Below are 20880 nucleotides of genomic sequence, written 5' to 3' on the forward strand. Positions count from 1 at the left end.
CCAAAAAAGTATTGATCAAAGGTTGTGTCTGAAATATGGACGAGCTTGTTGTTGAGAAGAGGCCAAAGAGGTAAACAAAATCAACCAAGAAAATTTTGGAGAATGCAAAAAAATCCAAGAAAAGACAAAAAGATTGTGTCTCCAAAGGTGTCTCCAACCAAAGTTACAAGGCATTCTCCAAGGTGGAAGGATGACATTCCAAGCTTTGATCTCAAAGTATCACAATTTTGATTGCATGTCATAATTAGGTTTTTGTTTGACATTAGATTGGTTTTTGTTTGACAATAGTTTGTTATGGTTATGATTTTGTTTGAACTAGATTGTTATGCTTTTACAAGAAACTTTTTTATTTCGAAATGCATATCTTCTAGTTTTGTACTTTCAACAATGAAATTGCAATTTTGTTGAAATAAATACTTGATGTTCAACAGGTTGTTCGGTTGTTGAAACATTAGATTAGTGATAGCTTCTATCGCTGATAGTATGATATCAGTAATATATATCACTAATGCTAAAATGCTTATCTTATTGTTGCAACTTTCCAGTGAGAGAAGACATTTATATCATTTAGATATTCAAATAATTAAAGTTGATGAAATAAATTTTTCTGTGAGAGAAGGAAATTATATAATTTAGATATTTAGTTAATTAAAGTTGATGAAATAAATTCTTCAAAAATTAAACATTGATCAGATTGTTCACATTAAACACTTGAGATATCAGAGATAGAAGCTATCACTGATAGTATGGTACCAGTGATAGATGCTATCACTGATAGCGTTGTACCAGTGATAGATGCTATCATTAAACATGACATCGACTGGTAGCAATTTGCATGTCCTACAATTATGGCCATGAATATGACATCGACTGAACTTTGAGTTGTTTTTACTTTCACCAATTGACAATATTCTTTGTTTTCGTAGTCTTTTAGCTAGACGTTTAACTATTGAAGATAATACATTCACATCGACTCAACAGAGTTCCAGTCAGAATGATTTCCAATAGGATAAACCGATCATTTATAGATTGACAACAGTGTACTGAAAAAATAAAGTCTGACATAAAAGCATAGATATCTAAATTTAGCTCACGAATAACAGTACAAGCATGAGCACATGGAATCTCCTCCAAATCCCAAAAGCGACAAATGCATGATTCAAAGATTTACTATTAAATATTCTTTATTGCTAATAGGATCAATCTGAAAAATAAAATATAATCAACTACCTGATAAAAAATCATCATTTTAAACTAATGGCTAATTTTTGTATCTTGAAGTTTTTTGACTAATTGTGTTGCTCTCGCAACTCAGACTCTGCCCAACTAGTCAAAACAGTCTTCATAGATAATGTTGTTTGACCTTTTTCATAAAACTAATTTTGAAGTATTTCTCTAGTGGAATCAAGCAACGATATAACAAGGAGCTCTCTATGCTATTTCAAAATATTATTCAAGCACTTTGAAATATTTATAGTCATCATATTATATCTTCTTCTCCTAGAATACCCATGTAATCACTTCTCAAAACGAACTTTACTAAGATATTCCTTAATAGTAGAATATATCGATTCCATCCATTTCATATAAAACTCAAACGTATCAATTGTATATGCTTTTGCACAGCTAAAAAATATGTTATCAATTAAAGAACCCTTATAAGTCAACTTCATATTTTGCTAAAGATGTCATTGACAAACACAATACTCAGCAGTTGTAAAAACATTCATAACACCTTTTGGAATGCTAAGATATCGATAAAAAATAATGACTAATCCCTCTCATTTACCAAAATTGTTCTTTATATTCTAAAAAAACCATTTCCATGATGCATCATCTTCAGAGTCAACAATATTAAAAGCAATAGGAAAAATCTAATTGTTATCGTCAACTGTTGAAATTATCAAAAAAGCCCCAACATATTTACATTTCAAGAACATGTCACCAATATATTAGGTCTACAATGCTTCCAACCCTCAATTGGACACTCTAATAGCCATATAACAATACTTAAAATACTCATTCATGTCAGCTTCATAGGTTGTGAATGTACCTAAAATAAGATAAACATAAAAAGAAACAATTAAGCAAGCTTATGAAAAATGTATAATTTATTGGTGCCTATAGCTATCACTGGTTAGAGTCTATTATCGATAGCTTCCATGATTTTCATGTTATCATTGATGGAAGCTATTAGTGACAAACTCCTACCAATGATAGAAGCCAGTGGTAGAGCCAAAAATTTTATATAGGGGGACACTATACATACAAGTCTAACAAAAAAACAGTCTAGTCTTGACCTGGGCTTTTTATGGATTCCCTGAAACCTGAGCAAAAACTGCTTTCTAGTTGGATTCTTATGAGAGCTCCTCGGCTTCCGTTTCCGCGCCTGGCCTATTAGTTAATGATAGGGTTCCTGTTGGTGGAGTTCCTGCCCTTGGCCTTGGTTCTAAGGAAAAAGTCGCTCCTTCGCACCCCTACCCCAAGGGGTGCTTCACTCTCTACCTTGATTCTCACTTGAAGAACTTTCTGATCGAATATCGTAAATGGTTGATGAACCTCGATTGGACTAATCACTTCCTATTGTGGACCCGCGTATAGTGGCAATATTATAGGGAAGCTCGTAACCGAGACAAGACCACATCAACTGCAAGCTATATGTCGATCATGATTACTACATCATGCCCTACGACTACTAGGTCACTTACAAACTTCCTTAAGAGGTGCCTAATCAGGATATTGCTCTAAACCTTTGGTATAGGTTCAAATCCTATTGGACGCAACTTTTTTTCCATATATTTTTTTAGTTTGAAATTTCTATATCATGCCAAGAAAGGTATTTTGAATATTTTAATAAGAGACACTTAAATCTATAAATGACTATAAAAAAAATATTCATAACTTCATAAATTAACTAATTTAACACATTATAATTGTCCTTTGCAAGTTTTCATTTTTGAAATCAATTTATGATAATTTTGGTATCTGACTTATCAAATAAATCTTTTTCAATATAGGCTATAAGACGATCATTCATCTATTGATCTTCCATTTGATTATGCAATTGAGTCTTCACTATATGCATCGTAGAAAATTTTATCTCTACAGTAGCTATGACAATAGGTAAAATCAATGTCAAAGTGAGTGACTTGTAAACTAATGAAAAGATCTTGTCTTTATTCGTCAGGACCATATTTACTACAAGATCACATATGTTTTTTTAACTCAACAAACTCAATATTTGAACGCATATGAGTAATGTGATTTTTACGTTGATCCTCAAGCATAAAGAGTTCAACTGCTAAAAAGTCTCTTGGGTTTTTTAAGTTGTTTAATAGCTTAAAAACCTACCTGAGTAATGTGAATGTAAAAATAACATGGAAACAAACAAAAATATATAGAGCGTAATATGAATATAAAAATTATGTATAAAAAGTTAACGATGCAATAAATATATCTCTCCATATTGAATTTGAACTAAAAAGTCTAAGAAGAATTTCAAACTTACATGTTAATGATATGATACATATAACCGGACGAGTAACAAAGAAATTATTTTGTACCTTTTAACTCTAAAACTAATATAACGTGAATATAAAAATTATGTAGAACAAGAAAAGTAAACATTACTTAATCAAGAAAATGTTGGTGAGAATTGAGATTAAAAACTCTCCAAATTTTGAAAAAAAAAAAAATCCATTTTTATATTTAATTTCATATTTAGAATAAAAAAAAGTTTCCATTTTTATTTCCATCAACGGCGGAATAAAACCCCATTGCACGCAGCCCTGTTAGACTTATTTTGATTTAACCTGGATTAAAATCACACAAAAATCGCCTAAGAAAAGTATTAGGTTGGACTTGAACTAGGGACACAAGTACTCAAGTTTGTCCACCAAACAATTAAAGGACCTTGCTAATGCGAGTGTATTTGTTAATTAATATTATTATCTATTATTTAAAGGTTTATATTAAAAATACAAAAATCGATAATTTGAGAAAGGAGGAGGGGCACCTGGCCTTTCTGGCCTCTACATGGCTCCACCCTTGATAGAAACCATCATTGTTCGATCATGCAACCTCGTTAATAAGTTGGAAACAAAAAAATAAACTTAGACTCCTTTCTTCTAACTTCAGCAAGAACTTTGGAATCAAAGCATATGATTCACGTGCATTGCCTTTCAAAGACGTCGTTATTTGCTCTTTTTCCCTCCATGCTTTACAACAGCTAACATTTACTCCAAATTTCTTATAGACTTTATTTATTATATCACTAGGAGTTGAAATATAAGAAAAACTAAATCTAAACTCATTTTTCAAACATTCAGCTATTAAAGACAAAGAAGCTTGCCTATGAGAAGTCTAAATACTTTTTATAGACAATCATGAATATCAATAAACTTTTTAAGAATCCAAAAAACACTACCCTTGTAACGGGATGCCCTCACATACCATTGACATGAAGGAACTCTTATTCAAGAGTACCTATGAGCGGAAGCAAATCTTTCCAATTCATTGTGACAAAATTACCGCATATACATTTAAACATACTTTCATAATGCTAAAGGGATCAAGAAATCATACCAGATGAAGATTTCTTTTTCACAGCGAGTCTGAAGTCCAATCGTCTACCTCAAACAATCACCACTCGGACAGAAGGAAACAGAGAAGACAACACCACTCAGAGCCTTTAGTATTCTTGGAGTGAGAATCCAAAGTGTGGGCTTTGTTCGGATTTGGTAGAGGGAAGGAGGAAGAGAGACCGTATACAACGATCAAGCAAGTGGGAGATGTGGTCGTCTATCACATAGACAATATGCTTGATCGTTTAGGTGAAGTATATGATTGTGTAGTAAAAGTAAGCGATCGTCTAAACGATCGTGTAGGAAAAGGTAAACAATCGTGTAGGAAAAGGGTGAGCGATCGTCCAAACGATCGCGTAGGAAAAACTAAGCGATCGTCTGTACGATCGTTTAGTAAATATTGGGAGCTAAACAATCTCTTAGGAAAAAGGTTAACGATCGTTTAGATAATAGTGTGCGACAGTGTAATCGGTATGCGATCGCTTAGCAATATCGTATATGTAAGCGATCGTGCAGTCACTATCGTATAGGCATTGATTTTCTAAACGATGACACTATCTTGTGCACAATATCCATGCACCCCGAGATCAACACACCGTCTGCTATTTATAATGCACTCATCCGTTATTTAGAACGAAGAGGCGCCTTCCCATTTCCTTTATAACCGTCTAATGAATATGATCTTATCACATTCATAACTTATAAATTAATATCATATATTAATTATAATATTTTTTCTCTACTAGATATAAATCATATTTATATCCAATTTTCTCCAAATTAATGTATCTCATACATAAAATTAATTATATCATATTTAATTAACTCGTTCAATTATATCATATATAATCAAACTCCCTCTTGTCAATTTGAACATTTCAAATTGACCCAAAAACTGACTTTCAACTTGTATCCAAGCTACCAAGAGGACCTTATGGACCTATGGCTCAAAACTCCAACGGTATGTGAATAGTTGACTAACTTTTTAGTCACAATATCCACCATCCGTTAACTGCCAAGCATTCCACTAAAGATCGATAGTTGAACTCTTTTTGCCATAGATATATTTCTATGTCCATTGGATATAACCAATCATCAGTACGATGACCCTTCACAGATGCTCGTAATTACAGCAAGCCAATTTACCGTTTTGCCCCTGTAATTACATCTTCCTCCTTAAGTACCACTAATCCCTCTAATGAACAATACAACATAGTCCTACTACGTGTGAACACCTTTCAGGCCATGAGAAGGTGCGTGGCACCACATTGTTCAAGCCCTGGAATCAGCCCTTAAGGGAGCTATCTATCTACTTACCCCTGCCTCAAGGAAAGAGTGAATTTCATCTTGTGAAGCTAAGTTCCCAGCTCTCAAATCAGACGAATCCCCAAAATGGTAGGTTTGAGTCGGCGTTCTGGGCACTCGTACCCATGCAAATCAAAGGACCGCCCTCAATGGCAGGAGTTCCTAACTCACTTAGATTGAGGTCATGTTACCTATAGTCATCCTAGTGAAATGAAGTCTCAGTTATGAATATGTTATATAACGAGACGTTAACACTTCGTGGTTAGGTCTTATACAAACTCTTTGTATAGGACGCCCCCGCTTGCATGTCCCCTACACGAATGATCAGGATCAGATTATTTGTGACAAGTCACAACACTTTGGTTATCAGGATAAGGTTTTCCTCCTATATCCATATACTACAGACCATTTTGGTTATCACTTAAATCATGATCCACTTGTATGTCACCACATACATGCTTAAGTTACATACAGATAACCAGGGATATTAAGTTTATTGGTTTGTGGTAAAATGAAAAACATCTAAATGCGCAAAGTCAAGTAATGAAGTAAATATCATTTATATTATACATCACAAGTGTTCGTACAAAGTTGTTTACAAACTACTAGACACGAGACTTTAGAGCACAAACCCCAACATGACAACCATCATGAACACATTGAAACACAATTGATCTTGAATTGATCTAACAGTCTTAAATTCAAAATTCTTCTTGACTACTATCAAGTAAAAATAATTTGATAAAATCTCTTTACTAGCAAACACATCATTTTCTTCCATAATCACTTGAAAATTTTCATCACCAATCATAGGTGTAGAAGAAGAAAGAACAGAAAAATATCTTGGTTCCACTAGAAACAACATTAGAAGATATTTCCAAACACGAACTAGTGACATGAGCAACCAAAGGATGTCGTGTATTGTATTCCTTAACTAAAGCCAAAAACCAAGCTACATCTTTATCTTCATGAATTTCAACTACATATTGAACTCCATTCATAACAAAATCTAATAAAGTTGATAGTTTTATAGAAGAAGTAGATGCATTCAAACAAAACTCCTTCACTATTAAATCCACAAATTCTTCAAAAGTTGTTATATCATCTACTAAAACTTCAGTAGATTTGTAATTCACATAACAATGTTTTTCATTCCATATTCTACTATGAAAAACAATGATTGGAATAACCATATTTTAAAATTCCTACAGAAGTAAAATAAAACTCATGGAGAACAATATCAATAGGTTCTAATATTTATCAAAAGAAAATATCAATCTATCACTATCACTGATACCAATCTATAACTAGGTCTGTCTTTCAACAGATATCAATAAGAAACAATGAACATATAAAAATGATAGCAGTTGCATATATTCTATCAGTGATAGCCACCATCAATGATAGCCAACTAATATGTTTCTATTGATGGCAGCAGCTTCTAAACCCTAAGTTAATATTGTGAAAATTGCAGAAAGCATAAATGACAAACAAAAAGTCAAGGTAGTCGTATTATGATTATCAAACCTAAAAATATCGAACGCCAAAATACACTGATATGTTTCTACAAATATTATACAATATCAAAGAAAATATCAAATAAAAGAGTGAAGAATGCAAACTCAAAATCATTAAATAAAGGAATAAATTAATAATGCAATATCTTAATTAATCAATCAAACCTCAAAATATCAAAGAAAAGAGTGAAGAACGCAACGAAAAAAGTAAAACTTCATGAAAACACAATCTATTTTGTTCACAATGAATTGAAGAAATTATTAGGTTCTTGAGAAAAGAGAAATAAAAGAGTAAATGAGCTGAAGAAACCGAAAAAACAAAAAACCAAATCGAAAAAAGAACAAGAAAAAAAAACACTCAAAATCGAAGATTCAGGAAGAAAAGGAAAACGAACTCAAAATCTGAAGACCGAGAGAATGAATTGAAGACAAAGCAACGGAAAAATGAAAGAAAAGGGAAGGAAAACGGAGACGTAAGGCCGACCAGATCAAATCAAAAAGAAGGAAAACGGAAAAGTAAAAAATGAAACTTTCCTTTTATTGAGGGTAAAATTTGAAAATTTAAAAAAAATTATAGCTTGACCAGTCGATATTTGCCATATTAGCAAATATTTTAGAAGTGGACTATATTATAAAATTAATTTTGTTTGTATTATTCGGTACAAATTTTAAAAGAAAAAAGAACTGGGCTTATCTTGAAAGACAACTAAAGAGGCCCAATCTAGAAGCCCAAGACCGAAATGCACACATACAATCCAGGACTCCAAGATAGTGTAACACGCAACAATCCACGTGTGTCCACGTGTCCATAACCAGACAAACGCCGCATTAGTTAAAGAAACCCATGTGACGTCAACTGATCAGGAAATGCCAGGTCGACAAATCCGACTGTTAACAATTACACAATGGAATAATGGATTAGTGTAAAAGAACGTGGGAGGGCGAGAACCAGAGAGTTGGGATGGGACGGTTCTGTTATCATATAATAAAATGAAAAGAAGGAATGATGTCCGATTATTGTCCGCCACGTGCAGTTTCCGTTGGCCCCGCTCAATCTTCCTCGACACTCCAATAACCATTCGACGTCGGATTCCTCTGATTTTCGTACATATTCCGTTTGTACAGCGTTTTCCGATTGCTTTCCCACTTCCAAAATGTTCTAAATTTCTTTTAACCCCAAAAGAAATAGAAGACACTTTTGGGGTTTGATTCGATCTGGGTTTGAATTAAGAAAAGGGTCTTTTTTTCCTTTTCTCTTTTTTGTTGGATTTCTATTTGTAGAGTTCAAGCAAAGTACGCTATGGCGTATAAGTTTTGTGAACAATCTGTTTAAATGCTCTGTTTTTGTTTTTTTTTTCACTTCTAAGTTTTCCCAATTAGATCGTGGATTTATATTCATTAGCGATTGGTGGGTGTTCTTGACCAGATTTTTCAGGTACTTTTCCTTTTCCCTTTCTTCCATTCTCTAATAGAAATGTTGGGTTTTTTTGCCTTCTTTTGTAGTGATTTTTCTTTGCTTGCTGTCACCAGGAAGAGAACAAGAAACGTTGGTATTTGTTGGTTGTGGCACCAAGAAAAAAAAAAAAAAAAAAAAAAAAAAAACTGCATCTGAGTGAAGTCATCTTTGGATGTCAGGTTTTTGTTTCTTGGTGTTGTAATATACTTTGAGACTTGAAGAGTTAGTGAGATGGAATTTTCTGCCCTTCTAACTTCGGTTGGAATTAATATTGGGATTTGTGTGGTGCTTTTCTCTCTGTATTCGATATTGCGCAAACAACCGAGCAATATAACTGTCTACTTCGGTCGGAAAATTGCTACGAGAAAGTTAAAACACTGTGAAACCTTTTGCTTAGATAGATTTGTTCCTTCTCCTAGCTGGATAGTGAAAGCTTGGGAAACATCCGAGGAAGAAATATTGGCTCATGATGGCCTGGATGCTGTGGTTTTTCTCAGGATTATTATATTCAGGTTAGTTACACTTCTCCTAACATTGCTTTTAACTTTTGGTTGTGATATATTTACTCTCTGCATCATCTGCCAAGTGTTTCTGTTGATTACTCTTTTGTTCTTTTAGTAAAATTTTTATCATGTGGAAGATGGTGTCTATGCATTGCTTCTGACCAAGTTGCTGTTTTCTGTTGGTTTAGTCTTTTGTTCTTTTAGTAAAATGACAACTCAATTGTTAATTTTTGCCTTTCCTTTTGTAGTCAACTCTTTCGTTATGATCAGAATGTATTCATGGTTTGAGGTATATCTAAATTTGCAGTCAGTCATTAGTTGGTATATGCTGTCTTCAATGTTCTTCATTTAATATAACACAATGCTGCCTAGACTAAGGACTATGGATCGGTTTCCATTATTGAAGTTATGGTGCAGAGCTTGTTTGCTTTTTGGTTGTCATTTGTTTTGTGACATGCATAATCTTTTTCACATTAGTTTGAGGCTTACGTACCGCCGTAGGATTCCTTTCTTTTACTTTTTGATGATTATAAATTGAAACGACGTTGTATTATCTGTATTCTTTCCACCATCTACAATCTCTGTGTTCTTGCAACGTGCTTGTATTCAACTTCCTGTATGTTGAAACACATTTCAGTTTTCTGATTTTGCTTACTGCAGATGCTAATTCTTTTGCTGTACAGCATTCGAGTTTTTTCAATTGCTGCCATCATTTGCATGTTTCTAGTGCTTCCAGTGAATTATTATGGCCAAGAAATGACTCACAAGATGATACCTTCTGAGTCAATCAATGTTTTTGGCATTGAGAACGTCAAGGAAAATTCAAAGTGGTATGAGATGTTGAAACCCATACCTTATGTATTCAATTTGTTTTGTTCTTAACTTTTAACTCATGATTTTTGTCTCTCCTCAATCAGGCTTTGTGCCCACTGTATCGCTTTATACATCATTTGTTGCTCGGCTTGTGTGCTCCTTTACTTTGTAAGTTGCCAAAGATGTTTACATATCATGTTTTTCTTTTACCACTGAACATTACCTTTATTAATGCAATTGAATTTGTTCGATTATCTTCTTCTCCCTCTCTAATTATTATCAGGAGTACGCGAGCATCAGTAGATTGAGACTTATCCACATCACTGGGTCTCAAATGAATCCTAGTCATTTTACGGTTTTAGTGCGGTCAATTCCCTGGTCACCAGAGGAGACTTATAGTGAAACTGTTAGGAAGTTCTTCACCAATTATTATGCATCAGATTACTTGTCACACCAAATGATATATCGGTCTAGTACCGTACAGAAACTGATGGTATGTATCTATTAAAATATTATATTGTTCAACTCATTCGTAATTCATCATCGAATTTATTTTAGTTCCCTAGGTGTATTTTCAAATTCTTGTAGTCTTCTTGCTTTTAAGTTCATTTCCTTCATTACTAGATGGATACAGACCTTGTAACATATGTTATATACTAGATTTTTTCGTTTGGAGCTTAAAGGAATTTAGCAAGACGAGTATGCCATCAATGTTTATGAACTTTATATTTTATAGAATAGATCATTGAAAGTAGATTGGCTGTTTGCCATTAGAATGACATCAAAATGGTTTAGAATGTAATGAAGCTAGTGTAGGACCATGTTATGAACATCATTCTATTGACGCTCAGGATATTGAAACTTAAATTAGGGAAAACAAGATGAATTGTTTTTGGCACTACTAAAAACAAAAATTCATAAATGATTTCTGTCATGTGTTTTAATGTAAATTTAGCTGTCAAATTTGTTGTTTCGATGGTATGCATATAAGCTACTTATGTTGTGGTTGTTGGTGAGAGGTCAACTTATTTCTTTAAACTCTCGACTCTTGAAAATATAATGCTTCTTTGTTCACTTTTGGAAGATTCATGACGGAGTTAATTTTCAGAATGATGCAGAGAAAATGTACAACATGATGAAGGAAAATTCGGTCGAAATGCATTGTCAGAAGTTAAAAGGAGGCTGTTTTTGTGCAGGACCAACAAATTCTTTTACAATTCTCCCTAGTGTAAATGATAGTGTGAATGACAAAAAACTATATGGTAATATGGATTTGATTGCCGGAGAAAAGGTTAGAGATCTGTTATATCTGAATAAAAAAACCCTTCCAAAATGGATCTTTGTTTGGCTTCTTGATCATTTATGGGATTACTATGTAATGTATAGACAACTTTTGTTTTTCTAAATCAGGAGTGTTCTGCTGCTTTTGTATTCTTCAAGACTCGATACGCTGCGCTCATAGCTTCGAACCTTCTTCAGTCAGCAAATCCTATGTCATGGGCAACAGACTTAGCTCCAGATCCTCATGATGTTTATTGGTCAAATCTTTCTATACCATTTAAACAACTTTGGATTCGTAAGATAGGAATGCTGGTCGCTGCTACCGGATTCATGCTCGTGTTTTTGATTCCTGTAACAATCGTTCAAAGTATGACGCAACTGGAACAACTACAGCAGACATTCCCATTCCTTAGAGGCTTCTTGAAAATGTAAGTGCAAGTTTTGCTTAATGATCATGCGAACATCAACACAAGGAAACTTACTCGGTATCATTATGCAGGAAATATATGAGTGAACTGGTGACGGGTTACTTACCGAGCGTCATATTGATCCTATTTATGTATCTGGTTCCACCTACTATGATGACATTGTCAGCCCTGGAGGGATCTATTTCTCGCAGTGGGAGAAAAAGGAGTGCATGCCTTAAAGTCTTGTACTTCACGATCTGGAACGTCTTTTTCGTTAACGTATTTGCTGGGTCTATTATTCATACATTGAGTGTCTTTTTCAGTTTTAAGGACATACCTGCCCAATTTGGCAAAGCAGTACCAGCACAGGTGATAAACAACACACTTGCTTTATTTGATTATATTGTTCCCTTACATTTCATTTCAAGCTACAATTGAAGTGAGTACATCTGAAAAATGTTCACAACTCATATTGAGGTCCGATCATTTTTTAAACTCTCATTGCACATACTTTTGATGGCGTGTCCTCGATTTGATGCAGGCTAGTTTCTTTTTGACTTATGTTGTATCATCTGGATGGGCAAGTTTGTCTTGTGAAGTTATGCAACTTTTTCCTCTTACTTGCAATTTTATCAGAAGATGGATACTTAGAATCAAGATTGAACCCATTTATGAGCCTCTTGCATTTCCATATCACACCGAAGTTCCTCGAATTCTCCTCTTTGGTTTCCTTGGCTTCACTTGTTCCATCTTGGCTCCTTTGATCACACCCTTCTTGCTGTTTTACTTTTTTCTTGCCTACCTTGTTTACAAGAACCAGGTAAGTTCTGCCTCTGTACATTGGATTACTTCTTGTTCTTGCTGAATATGGCTGTTACCTAACAAATTGTTTTTCTGAAAAATTATTGGCCTCAGATTCTCAACGTGTATATATCGAAATACGAAACTGGGGGACAATTTTGGCCCATAGCTCACAACACAACCATCTTCGCTATGGTATTGGCTCAAGTAATTGCTCTTGGAGTCTTTAGTCTAAAAGAATCTCCAGTTGCATCAGGTTTCATAATTCCTTTGATTATCGGCACGCTCCTCTTTCACGAGTACTGCAGGCAGCGATTCCGTCCAATATTCCGAAACACAGCTGCAGAGGTAGCCAACTCGAAATGGAAACCGTGCATGTGTATACGTTTTCCTTCTCTCAAAGTTCAACCATGTTATTGTCTCAATTTTCAGGTGCTAATTGAGATGGACCGAAAAGATGAACAATGTGGGAGGATGGAAGAGATCTATCGACGACTGCGTACAGCCTATTGCCAGTTCACACTCTTGGCTAAACGAGACTGTAGTACGTGGGGGTGTTCGAGTAGTCAAGACACCGAAAACAGTGTCACAGATGCAGAAAGCGCGAGACCAGGTTACGGTCTAACCAACTTCTGGCTGTTATTCCTTGTTGAAGAAACCATGTTGAGTAAATTTTTGTGGCCATGCTTTGTTTTTTGTTGAAATTCAGGGAATCCCAAGCAAGTAATAGAGCTGTGGAATGATCCTTGCCATTTGGGTGAACCAGTACTCATCAACAAGTAAATTCTCAGTCTTTTCTTTATTTTCATGCTTAAGTGTTCTGTTAAATGTACAAATTTTATTTCAAACCATGTTCATTTAAAGACTTCACTGTCCATGAAAATATCTTTTTTGGGAAGCTCCTCAAAGTTTAGTGATATGTCAAACAGATTTAAGAATGTTGTTAGATATTCCCAATAAGTTAGTTGATATTGTGAATATAACACAAGTAATGATGATTCAGATTTTTTTTTTTTAGCATACATATGATAAAACTTTGAAGTTTAAGAGTCAAATTTAAATCATAGTACCCTAACTGGTGAGCATGGTAGATCGAAAAACTGAGCTGACTGATCAAATCGAAGTCGGTCAGCCAGAGAAGAAGAGCGGTCGGTGTCGATTTAGAAATATTCAAAATTGGGAAAAAAATTTAAAAATTTCAAAGAATAAAACCGACCAACCAACTTTTACTCATTGACGGTAGAGATCGATTTGAACATTTACTAAACCGACCATAGTCGGTCGGTGATAATTTGAGCGAAAAACCACCTCCGACCGACTGATGTTCACCCCTATTCTAAACAATGAACCTCACAATCATATCTAAATTCAAAGATTCATTGTGGAAACTATTTTTAGTTCAACCATATGATATTCTTGTCTAATGACTTTAAAAAATCGGAAAAGATGTATCTTAATTAGCTAATTGATTTGTGCTCTTTTGCTCATGTTGGTCAACTGAAGTTTTTTTTTTCTTTTTTTTCTTGACAATATGTGAAATGGGAGAATCGAACATCTGACTCAAAATTGATAATACAAAAATTATGTCAATTGAGTTTATGCTCGTTTTGGCATTTTGGCATATTGGTCGAGAGAAGTTGTTAAGAAAGATAGAGTTTAATATAAATGCAAATTTTGAGAAAGCTTTCAAATTGAAAAGAAGAAAAAAAAAGGATAGAATTTTTAGATCTTCACAATATACCTGAGGCAAATATTGGTGTGAAAGAGATTTCTTTTTAAGTACAATTGAGACATGGAGATTTGAACTTTCGACTGCAAGAGAAGAAGTGCATACTAATTTTCACTAAGTAATGCCGACTTTAACAACTATACAAGGTTCTACCATGATGCATTTATAGTCAGAATATTTGTTATTTAAAATCTACGTAAATAAAATATACTAAATGTATTTTTTTTTTTATTTATGCTCTTAAATTTTGCACATTAAATCGATTAAAATTCAAAACTTTCATGAGTTATTCCAATTTATATAAATTATTAGTTCATAAATATTTTCGCTCATTCAATTTAAAATAAACTCAAAATTATAGAAGCCAAAATGAGCATAATTTAACTGGTATCGTATTTATATTATCAACCTCAACGTTAGAAGTTTGATTTTTGCATCGAAAAAAATCTTTCTTACATCCTACCAATGTGACAAATAATTATATTATAATTGTTTTTAAATAATGAGAGAACGATGAAAAAACCCCTTATATTATTGGAACACAGTACTACCTTATTTGATTCGGTAGATATTTTCTTCGTCTTCTTCTATGAAGCACAGACACGGATATGGCTACACGATACGGATACAATTGGATACAACGATTCGTCAATTTTTAAAAAACTAAGATACGGATACGTTAAAGGATACGTCATTTTTTATATATTATTTTAATATATATTTCTAAAAAACGAGGATAATGATACATTTAAGGTATATTTTTTCTTGCTTAAAAAAAATAGGTTGTCTAATTTTAGATTGAAAAGGATTAGATGAGTTGATTTGTTTTTTTTGTTTAAAAAAGTAAGCGTAAAAATAGATACATCAAATCATACGTAACGTGTGTCTAATTCGGATTTTTTTTTACCTCATATAAAGTATTCGTAGGTATTCTTTATTTTCGATTGGCTTATTTGTTCGTTATAACCGTGATGTAACAAACTTTCTTCCTCTACCGCTTTGTGGCAAGCGTTAATGTGATGCTTGTTTGTTTATTAAAAAAGTGATTTAATCGTGAAAGTTAAGGATTTTAATTAATACATTTGAAGTTTTAATTGATTCAACTCATCTAAACATTTATGGATATAAATTTTTCCACTTAATTTACTATAATTTTATATTATTTTAAATATTTAAATTCTATTTTAGTCTTTAAACTTCGAATCTTATTCTATTTTTGTCACTAAACTTTTAAAAATGTTCATTTTAATTCCTAAACTTTAAAAAAATGTTTATTTTAGTCCTACTATTAGAATTATATTAACTTGAAGTAAAATGTCAATAACCAAGTCTTTTAAATTCTCTCCTTTGCCACTTTAAACAAAATTGAAACTCTAGATTTTTTAGCATAGCTAACTTATTTGGTAGTCTAATCATCCTAAAATACAAGTTATCTCTCCATTTTGTTAAAGAGTTAACAAAATCTTAATAAAACATGGATCAAAATAAGCACTTTTTAAAAGTTCACAGGCTAAAACGAACATTTTAAAAGTTGAGAGACCAAAATAAAACAATATTAAAAGTTTATAAGCTAAAACGGATATTTTTAAAAGTTTAAGAACCAAAATAAAATATTATTCAAAGTTTAAGAACCAAAATAAGATTTAAATTTCTTTTAAATTTTTTTATTATTATTATTATTTTTTTTTTTTGGTTTAGCATCTAAATTTAATATTGATAAAATGTAATTCCTATTTGCTTTGTCGAAAATGTCGAAAGTTTAATGGAAAATTGGAAATATTGAAAAAAATTTAAATGTTGATGAATATTTATACTTTTTAAGTAAGCTAAAATGTTGATCAAATCTATAGACATGTAGATGTGAGTCCATAACTTGGTATCTGCTGTTTATTCTTTCTCTAATATTCAAATCAATCTTTCAAAACTGATATCATTTTCATCTCACAATTTTCTCTATGATTTGTTTTGCATAATTAAAATTTTAAAAACATGTAAAACTATTTGGTCAAATTTAACAAATCACAATTCAACGCTACCATGTCACTCTAATCAACTAATATTTCTCATTATTCTTTTTAGTATATCTATAAAATTGATAAAGACTTCAAAACTCAAAAGTCAATTAATCAAATGAAAGAGGTCTTCATAGATAATTAAAAAAAAAATGAACTCTAGGAGAGATTTTCTTTGCTAGTCCTCAAAAAATTCATTATCATTATTTTTATTTTCAAAACTATTATATAAAATTAATCATTTATAAAAGTAGTCTTTGTGGTGCATTTTACTGATATTGTTTGTTTTGTTTGGAGTTGAAAATTTTGTTATAGCTTTTAAAATAAAAGTCATCAGATATATCAAGAAAAAAATCTCTCCATAGACCAAACTTCTAGTAGTTAAGCTTTCATTTGGTCGTTTTTAGTTTTTGGTTTTTGAAAATTAAGTTTATTTCCTTTTCATTTCTTACGATGATTTGCATCATTCTACAATTGTTAAACTCTTAGTCAAATTTCAAAAACAAAAACAAGTTTTTAAAATATATTTTTTTTAGTTTTCAAAAATTAACTTGGTTTTTTAAATCATTGGTAAAAGATAGATAACAAATGAAGAAATTTGGAGATAAACTTAATTTTCAAAATCCAAAAACCAGAAAAAGAAATAATTATTTTCTTTTATTAAAGTAAACAATATATAGACCATAGAGAAGAGGAAAGAGAATGCGAAAACAGAAAAAATAAAGTTTTTAAGGAAAAAATACTATGGTCTCTAGGTTTGAAAATATTACAGTTTTTAGTCTTGAGTTTAATTTCAATTTAGTCATTAAGTTTAAAAAGTATTACAATTTTATCTTTGAGATTTGAATTTTATTTCAATTTAATTTCTAGATTTTAAAATTTATATTTTCAACGTTGATTTTTCATTAAATACAAATGGTTGCAGAAAACTTCAAACTTATTCTCAAAAAAAAATGGGGACCAAACCAAAAGGGTTCATTTTAAAATTTATTATTTCCATGGTAATGAATCTCATAATCAAAGTTTTATAAGAACGAATTATTCAGATTACACAGCAAAAAAGCTAAGCAGGCCATTTTAAATTTTAATAAAACACACAATTGACGTACAAAAGAAGAAAAAACAATATTTAATTTATTATTATTATTATTATTATTATTATTATTATTATTATTTTGAATTTGAAAAAAAAAAATAAAAAGGTGGGGAAGGAAGTCATTATTTGGCTCTTGGTTTTGGCATAACCTGCGCAAGAATATTGCCCCAATCACGGAACACCAATTTTATTAATTATTTATTCATTTTATTATTATTATTATTATTTATTTTGGTGTTTTGTTTTGGACATCTTCTGCTCTGGTTCTTTTTCTTTAGGGATATTCTCTTTCTTAACTTTACGCTCTCTAATTACTTCTGGTTATATTATTATTATTATTTATTTTGGTGTTTTGTTTTGGACATCTTCTGCTCTGGTTCTTTTTCTTTAGGGATATTCTCTTTCTTAACTTTACGCTCTCTAATTACTTCTGGTTATATTATTATTATTATTTATTAAAATATTATCTTCTCTTTTATTTAATCAAAATGACTTCCAAATTGAATTTTGTTTTGATGTATTTTAAATATATTTGGTTTTCAGAATTGGGAGCTTATGTAGATTTCCACTACAAATTTAGCTTAAATTATTTATTGTAATGTTGGATTAAGTAATTTCAATATATCTCAACATTCTTCTTCTTTTTATATTCAGCATCAAATGTCCAAAATCTCTATTTTACTTTGGAAAGAAAGTAAGTTTATTTGAGTTTTGATTTTTATATTTGGTTAAGATGGGAGATTATCTTATAGATACTAAATACAAGGTGTGAGTGAGATGGTTTGATGAAAATTTTTAGTCAAAAATTTAATACAACGATGGTTTCTAAATCAATTCTTAAAAAAAGAAAAACCGATTTAAATCTTAATCAAACTCGCTACCAATTTATTTTTACAATAATATGATATATTATCTATTTTGAATATATATATAAGTTCTTATGACTTTTCTTCTATTTTCATATCCATAAGGTCTCATATTGTTCATCAGTTTAGTTTCATTCTCTTAGGCCAGATATATATATATATAATCTATTGCAGTAGGAAACCTATCCATTTTTTAAAAAAGAAAAAGGATTAAAACCTTAATTACAAAGTAGTGTACAAGAGTAATATAACAATGGATGTATAAATATGAGTATGATTAGCTTGTTGTACTTTATTATGAAGACTTGCATGTATAGAGTATTAAAAACTTGGGCAATCTTCAAATCCTATACTCCACCTTTACCTCTCTATGATTAAGCTAAATAGGATTGTGACCAACCCTAAAAAGATAATGGCTGCTGAATAATAATGGTGCTAAATCTACAAATAAAACCCACACCCTAGGCTTTTCACCATTATACATTTATCCCTACCATTCTATTTCACAATTATATACAAAATCAAATGCAACCGATTTAAATACAATATAAAAATCAATCAATATTTATATGTCATATAAATTTGTCCAACTCTTCAATGTCATACCACTTTATCGTTAATTGAGATTAACAATCAATTTAACACAAACACCATTTAGAATTATATTTCAAATCTTAGAAACCTAGGGTGTTTGGGGTAAAGATTATCCTAAGACTTTAATAATCACCTCTTAAACCTTCAATTAATTACAGTTAATATTATTTCAAAACCCTCATTAAAATAGTTTACACTTCAAACATATACTATAACCTAAACTAAAATAATCTACACCCAAACACATATTATTATAACCCAACTATAATAATCTAGGACTACAATAATCAATTACTTGCATCAAACGTCTCCTAAAATGTCACTTTCAAAATTTCAGAGACCAAATAGACACAAACTTCAAACCTCAAGAATCAAAAATGTAATTTATCCAAATATATGTATATACACACACATTTAAAGCCTATATTCTCTTTAAGGGCATGATGACATATAATGCAGTCAAGCCTCTCAAACTTTCAACTTAATTTAACTACCCCAAAAGAACTTTTTTTTTTTTTAAAAAAAAAAAAATACTATTAAAAAATATCAATCTAATTTCAAATCATAAAAACAAAGTTTTCTTCTTCATTTTCTTTTAAAACAGCCACTCTTTTTCTAGTTTCATTTAAAACTTAGGCTAACATTTCTAACGATTTATATTTTTACTTACAATTTAAAATCAAAATTTACATAAAGCATTACCAAAGTAAGACTTAATTAACCACAAATTAACAAATCAAAGTAGTAACTCATGAGCAGCAAATATAAAGTTAAATAATTCTGATCAAAAGGTGTATGAATGAAAATGAATTAAAGCATGCAAAATCCAAGAAAAAATGATGATGATGATTGAATATGGAAACAGTGAAGAGAGTCAAATGTGTAGAGGAAACAAAAACAACATTATTAGTTTTTTTTAAAAAAAAGAAAAAGAAAAAAAGAGACAACTGTTAATGAATTATGGTACTTTTAGTCAGACAAATATAAGTACCATTAGCATTGTGTTCCTTTGACCTTCCAAAAAGATTTTTAACTCAAAACACATGTGCACTCTTTAACATTAGGCGGCTTTACCTGCAACTTCTTCACCAACCACAAACCACTCATTTTTAAGCTTCCATTGCCATGCAACAAATTGAAATCAACCTTTTTTTTTTTTTCCTTTTTTCTTTTGCTTTTAATTTATGCCTAGCTATTATTGTTATTGCTCTTATTGAGTTTCTTCTAATTATATATTCTTCTTTGAAATGGATTTACCTTTTTCTTTTGTTTTTAAATAATAGAGGGAGAGAACAAAACAACTTTGGGATTGTTGTTTTCAGACTTTATTATTTCTTTTCTATAATTAATGTATACTACTAATCAAAATATACTATGTATTCTACTTTTGTATATATACATTTAATTTTTAAGATTTATTCCAATTATTTGCAAGTTGCATCATTTGTAAGTTGGTAATTAGTTGTTCGATTGTCCAATGAACAAAGTGGCTCTGCTCTTCTTCTCCCTGACCTTAAAAATAGAGAAATAAATAAGAAAAGGGTTTAAATATTAGAATTGATTCATTATAGGAACCTATTTTAAAAAGTGATCATTTTGATCGGTCCTTTTATTTTCATTTTTAAGGGACGAAAATTGTTGTTTTTTAAAGTTCAAAGACCAAAATAAACCAAAGAAAGTATAATTGATCGAAATGAATATTTTGAATGTAAAGAGGCCGAAAAATGAACCAAAATGAATATTTTGAAAGTATAAAAACTCAAATGAACCAAACTCAAAAGTAGATAGACTAAAAATAGTATTTAACATTATAAAAAAATTAAATCAATTTATACGAATGTGTTATTTTAGTTGAACAATTTAAATCTTTAACTTTTTAGTCAAAAACATATATCTAAAACGGTTTGCTACATATAT

At 31.2% G+C, this 20880-nt stretch overlaps 1 protein-coding gene across 2 annotated transcripts; it reads left to right on the forward strand.

The window, feature by feature from the left end:
* Positions 1-8349: 8349 nt before the first annotated feature.
* LOC120075871 (CSC1-like protein RXW8) lies at positions 8350-13626 on the forward strand. 2 transcript variants are annotated; one of them, XM_039029592.1, is made up of 12 exons: positions 8350-8840; positions 8936-9373; positions 10048-10194; positions 10282-10345; positions 10461-10670; positions 11286-11468; positions 11588-11886; positions 11958-12234; positions 12407-12685; positions 12781-13014; positions 13099-13279; positions 13376-13626. In XM_039029592.1, exons 2-12 carry the CDS (start codon positions 9093-9095, stop codon positions 13447-13449), a joined length of 2229 nt encoding a protein of 742 aa, XP_038885520.1. In that variant the 5' UTR covers positions 8350-8840; positions 8936-9092; the 3' UTR covers positions 13450-13626. The 2 variants fall into 2 exon arrangements, with proteins under 2 accessions (XP_038885520.1, XP_038885521.1); XM_039029593.1 differs by lacking the exon at positions 8350-8840 and having other exon boundaries at positions 9235-9373; positions 10025-10194.
* Positions 13627-20880: the final 7254 nt, after the last annotated feature.

Source organism: Benincasa hispida, chromosome 4 (genome assembly GCF_009727055.1).
Source record: "Benincasa hispida cultivar B227 chromosome 4, ASM972705v1, whole genome shotgun sequence".
In the NCBI taxonomy this organism is placed as follows: Eukaryota; Viridiplantae; Streptophyta; class Magnoliopsida; order Cucurbitales; family Cucurbitaceae; genus Benincasa; species Benincasa hispida.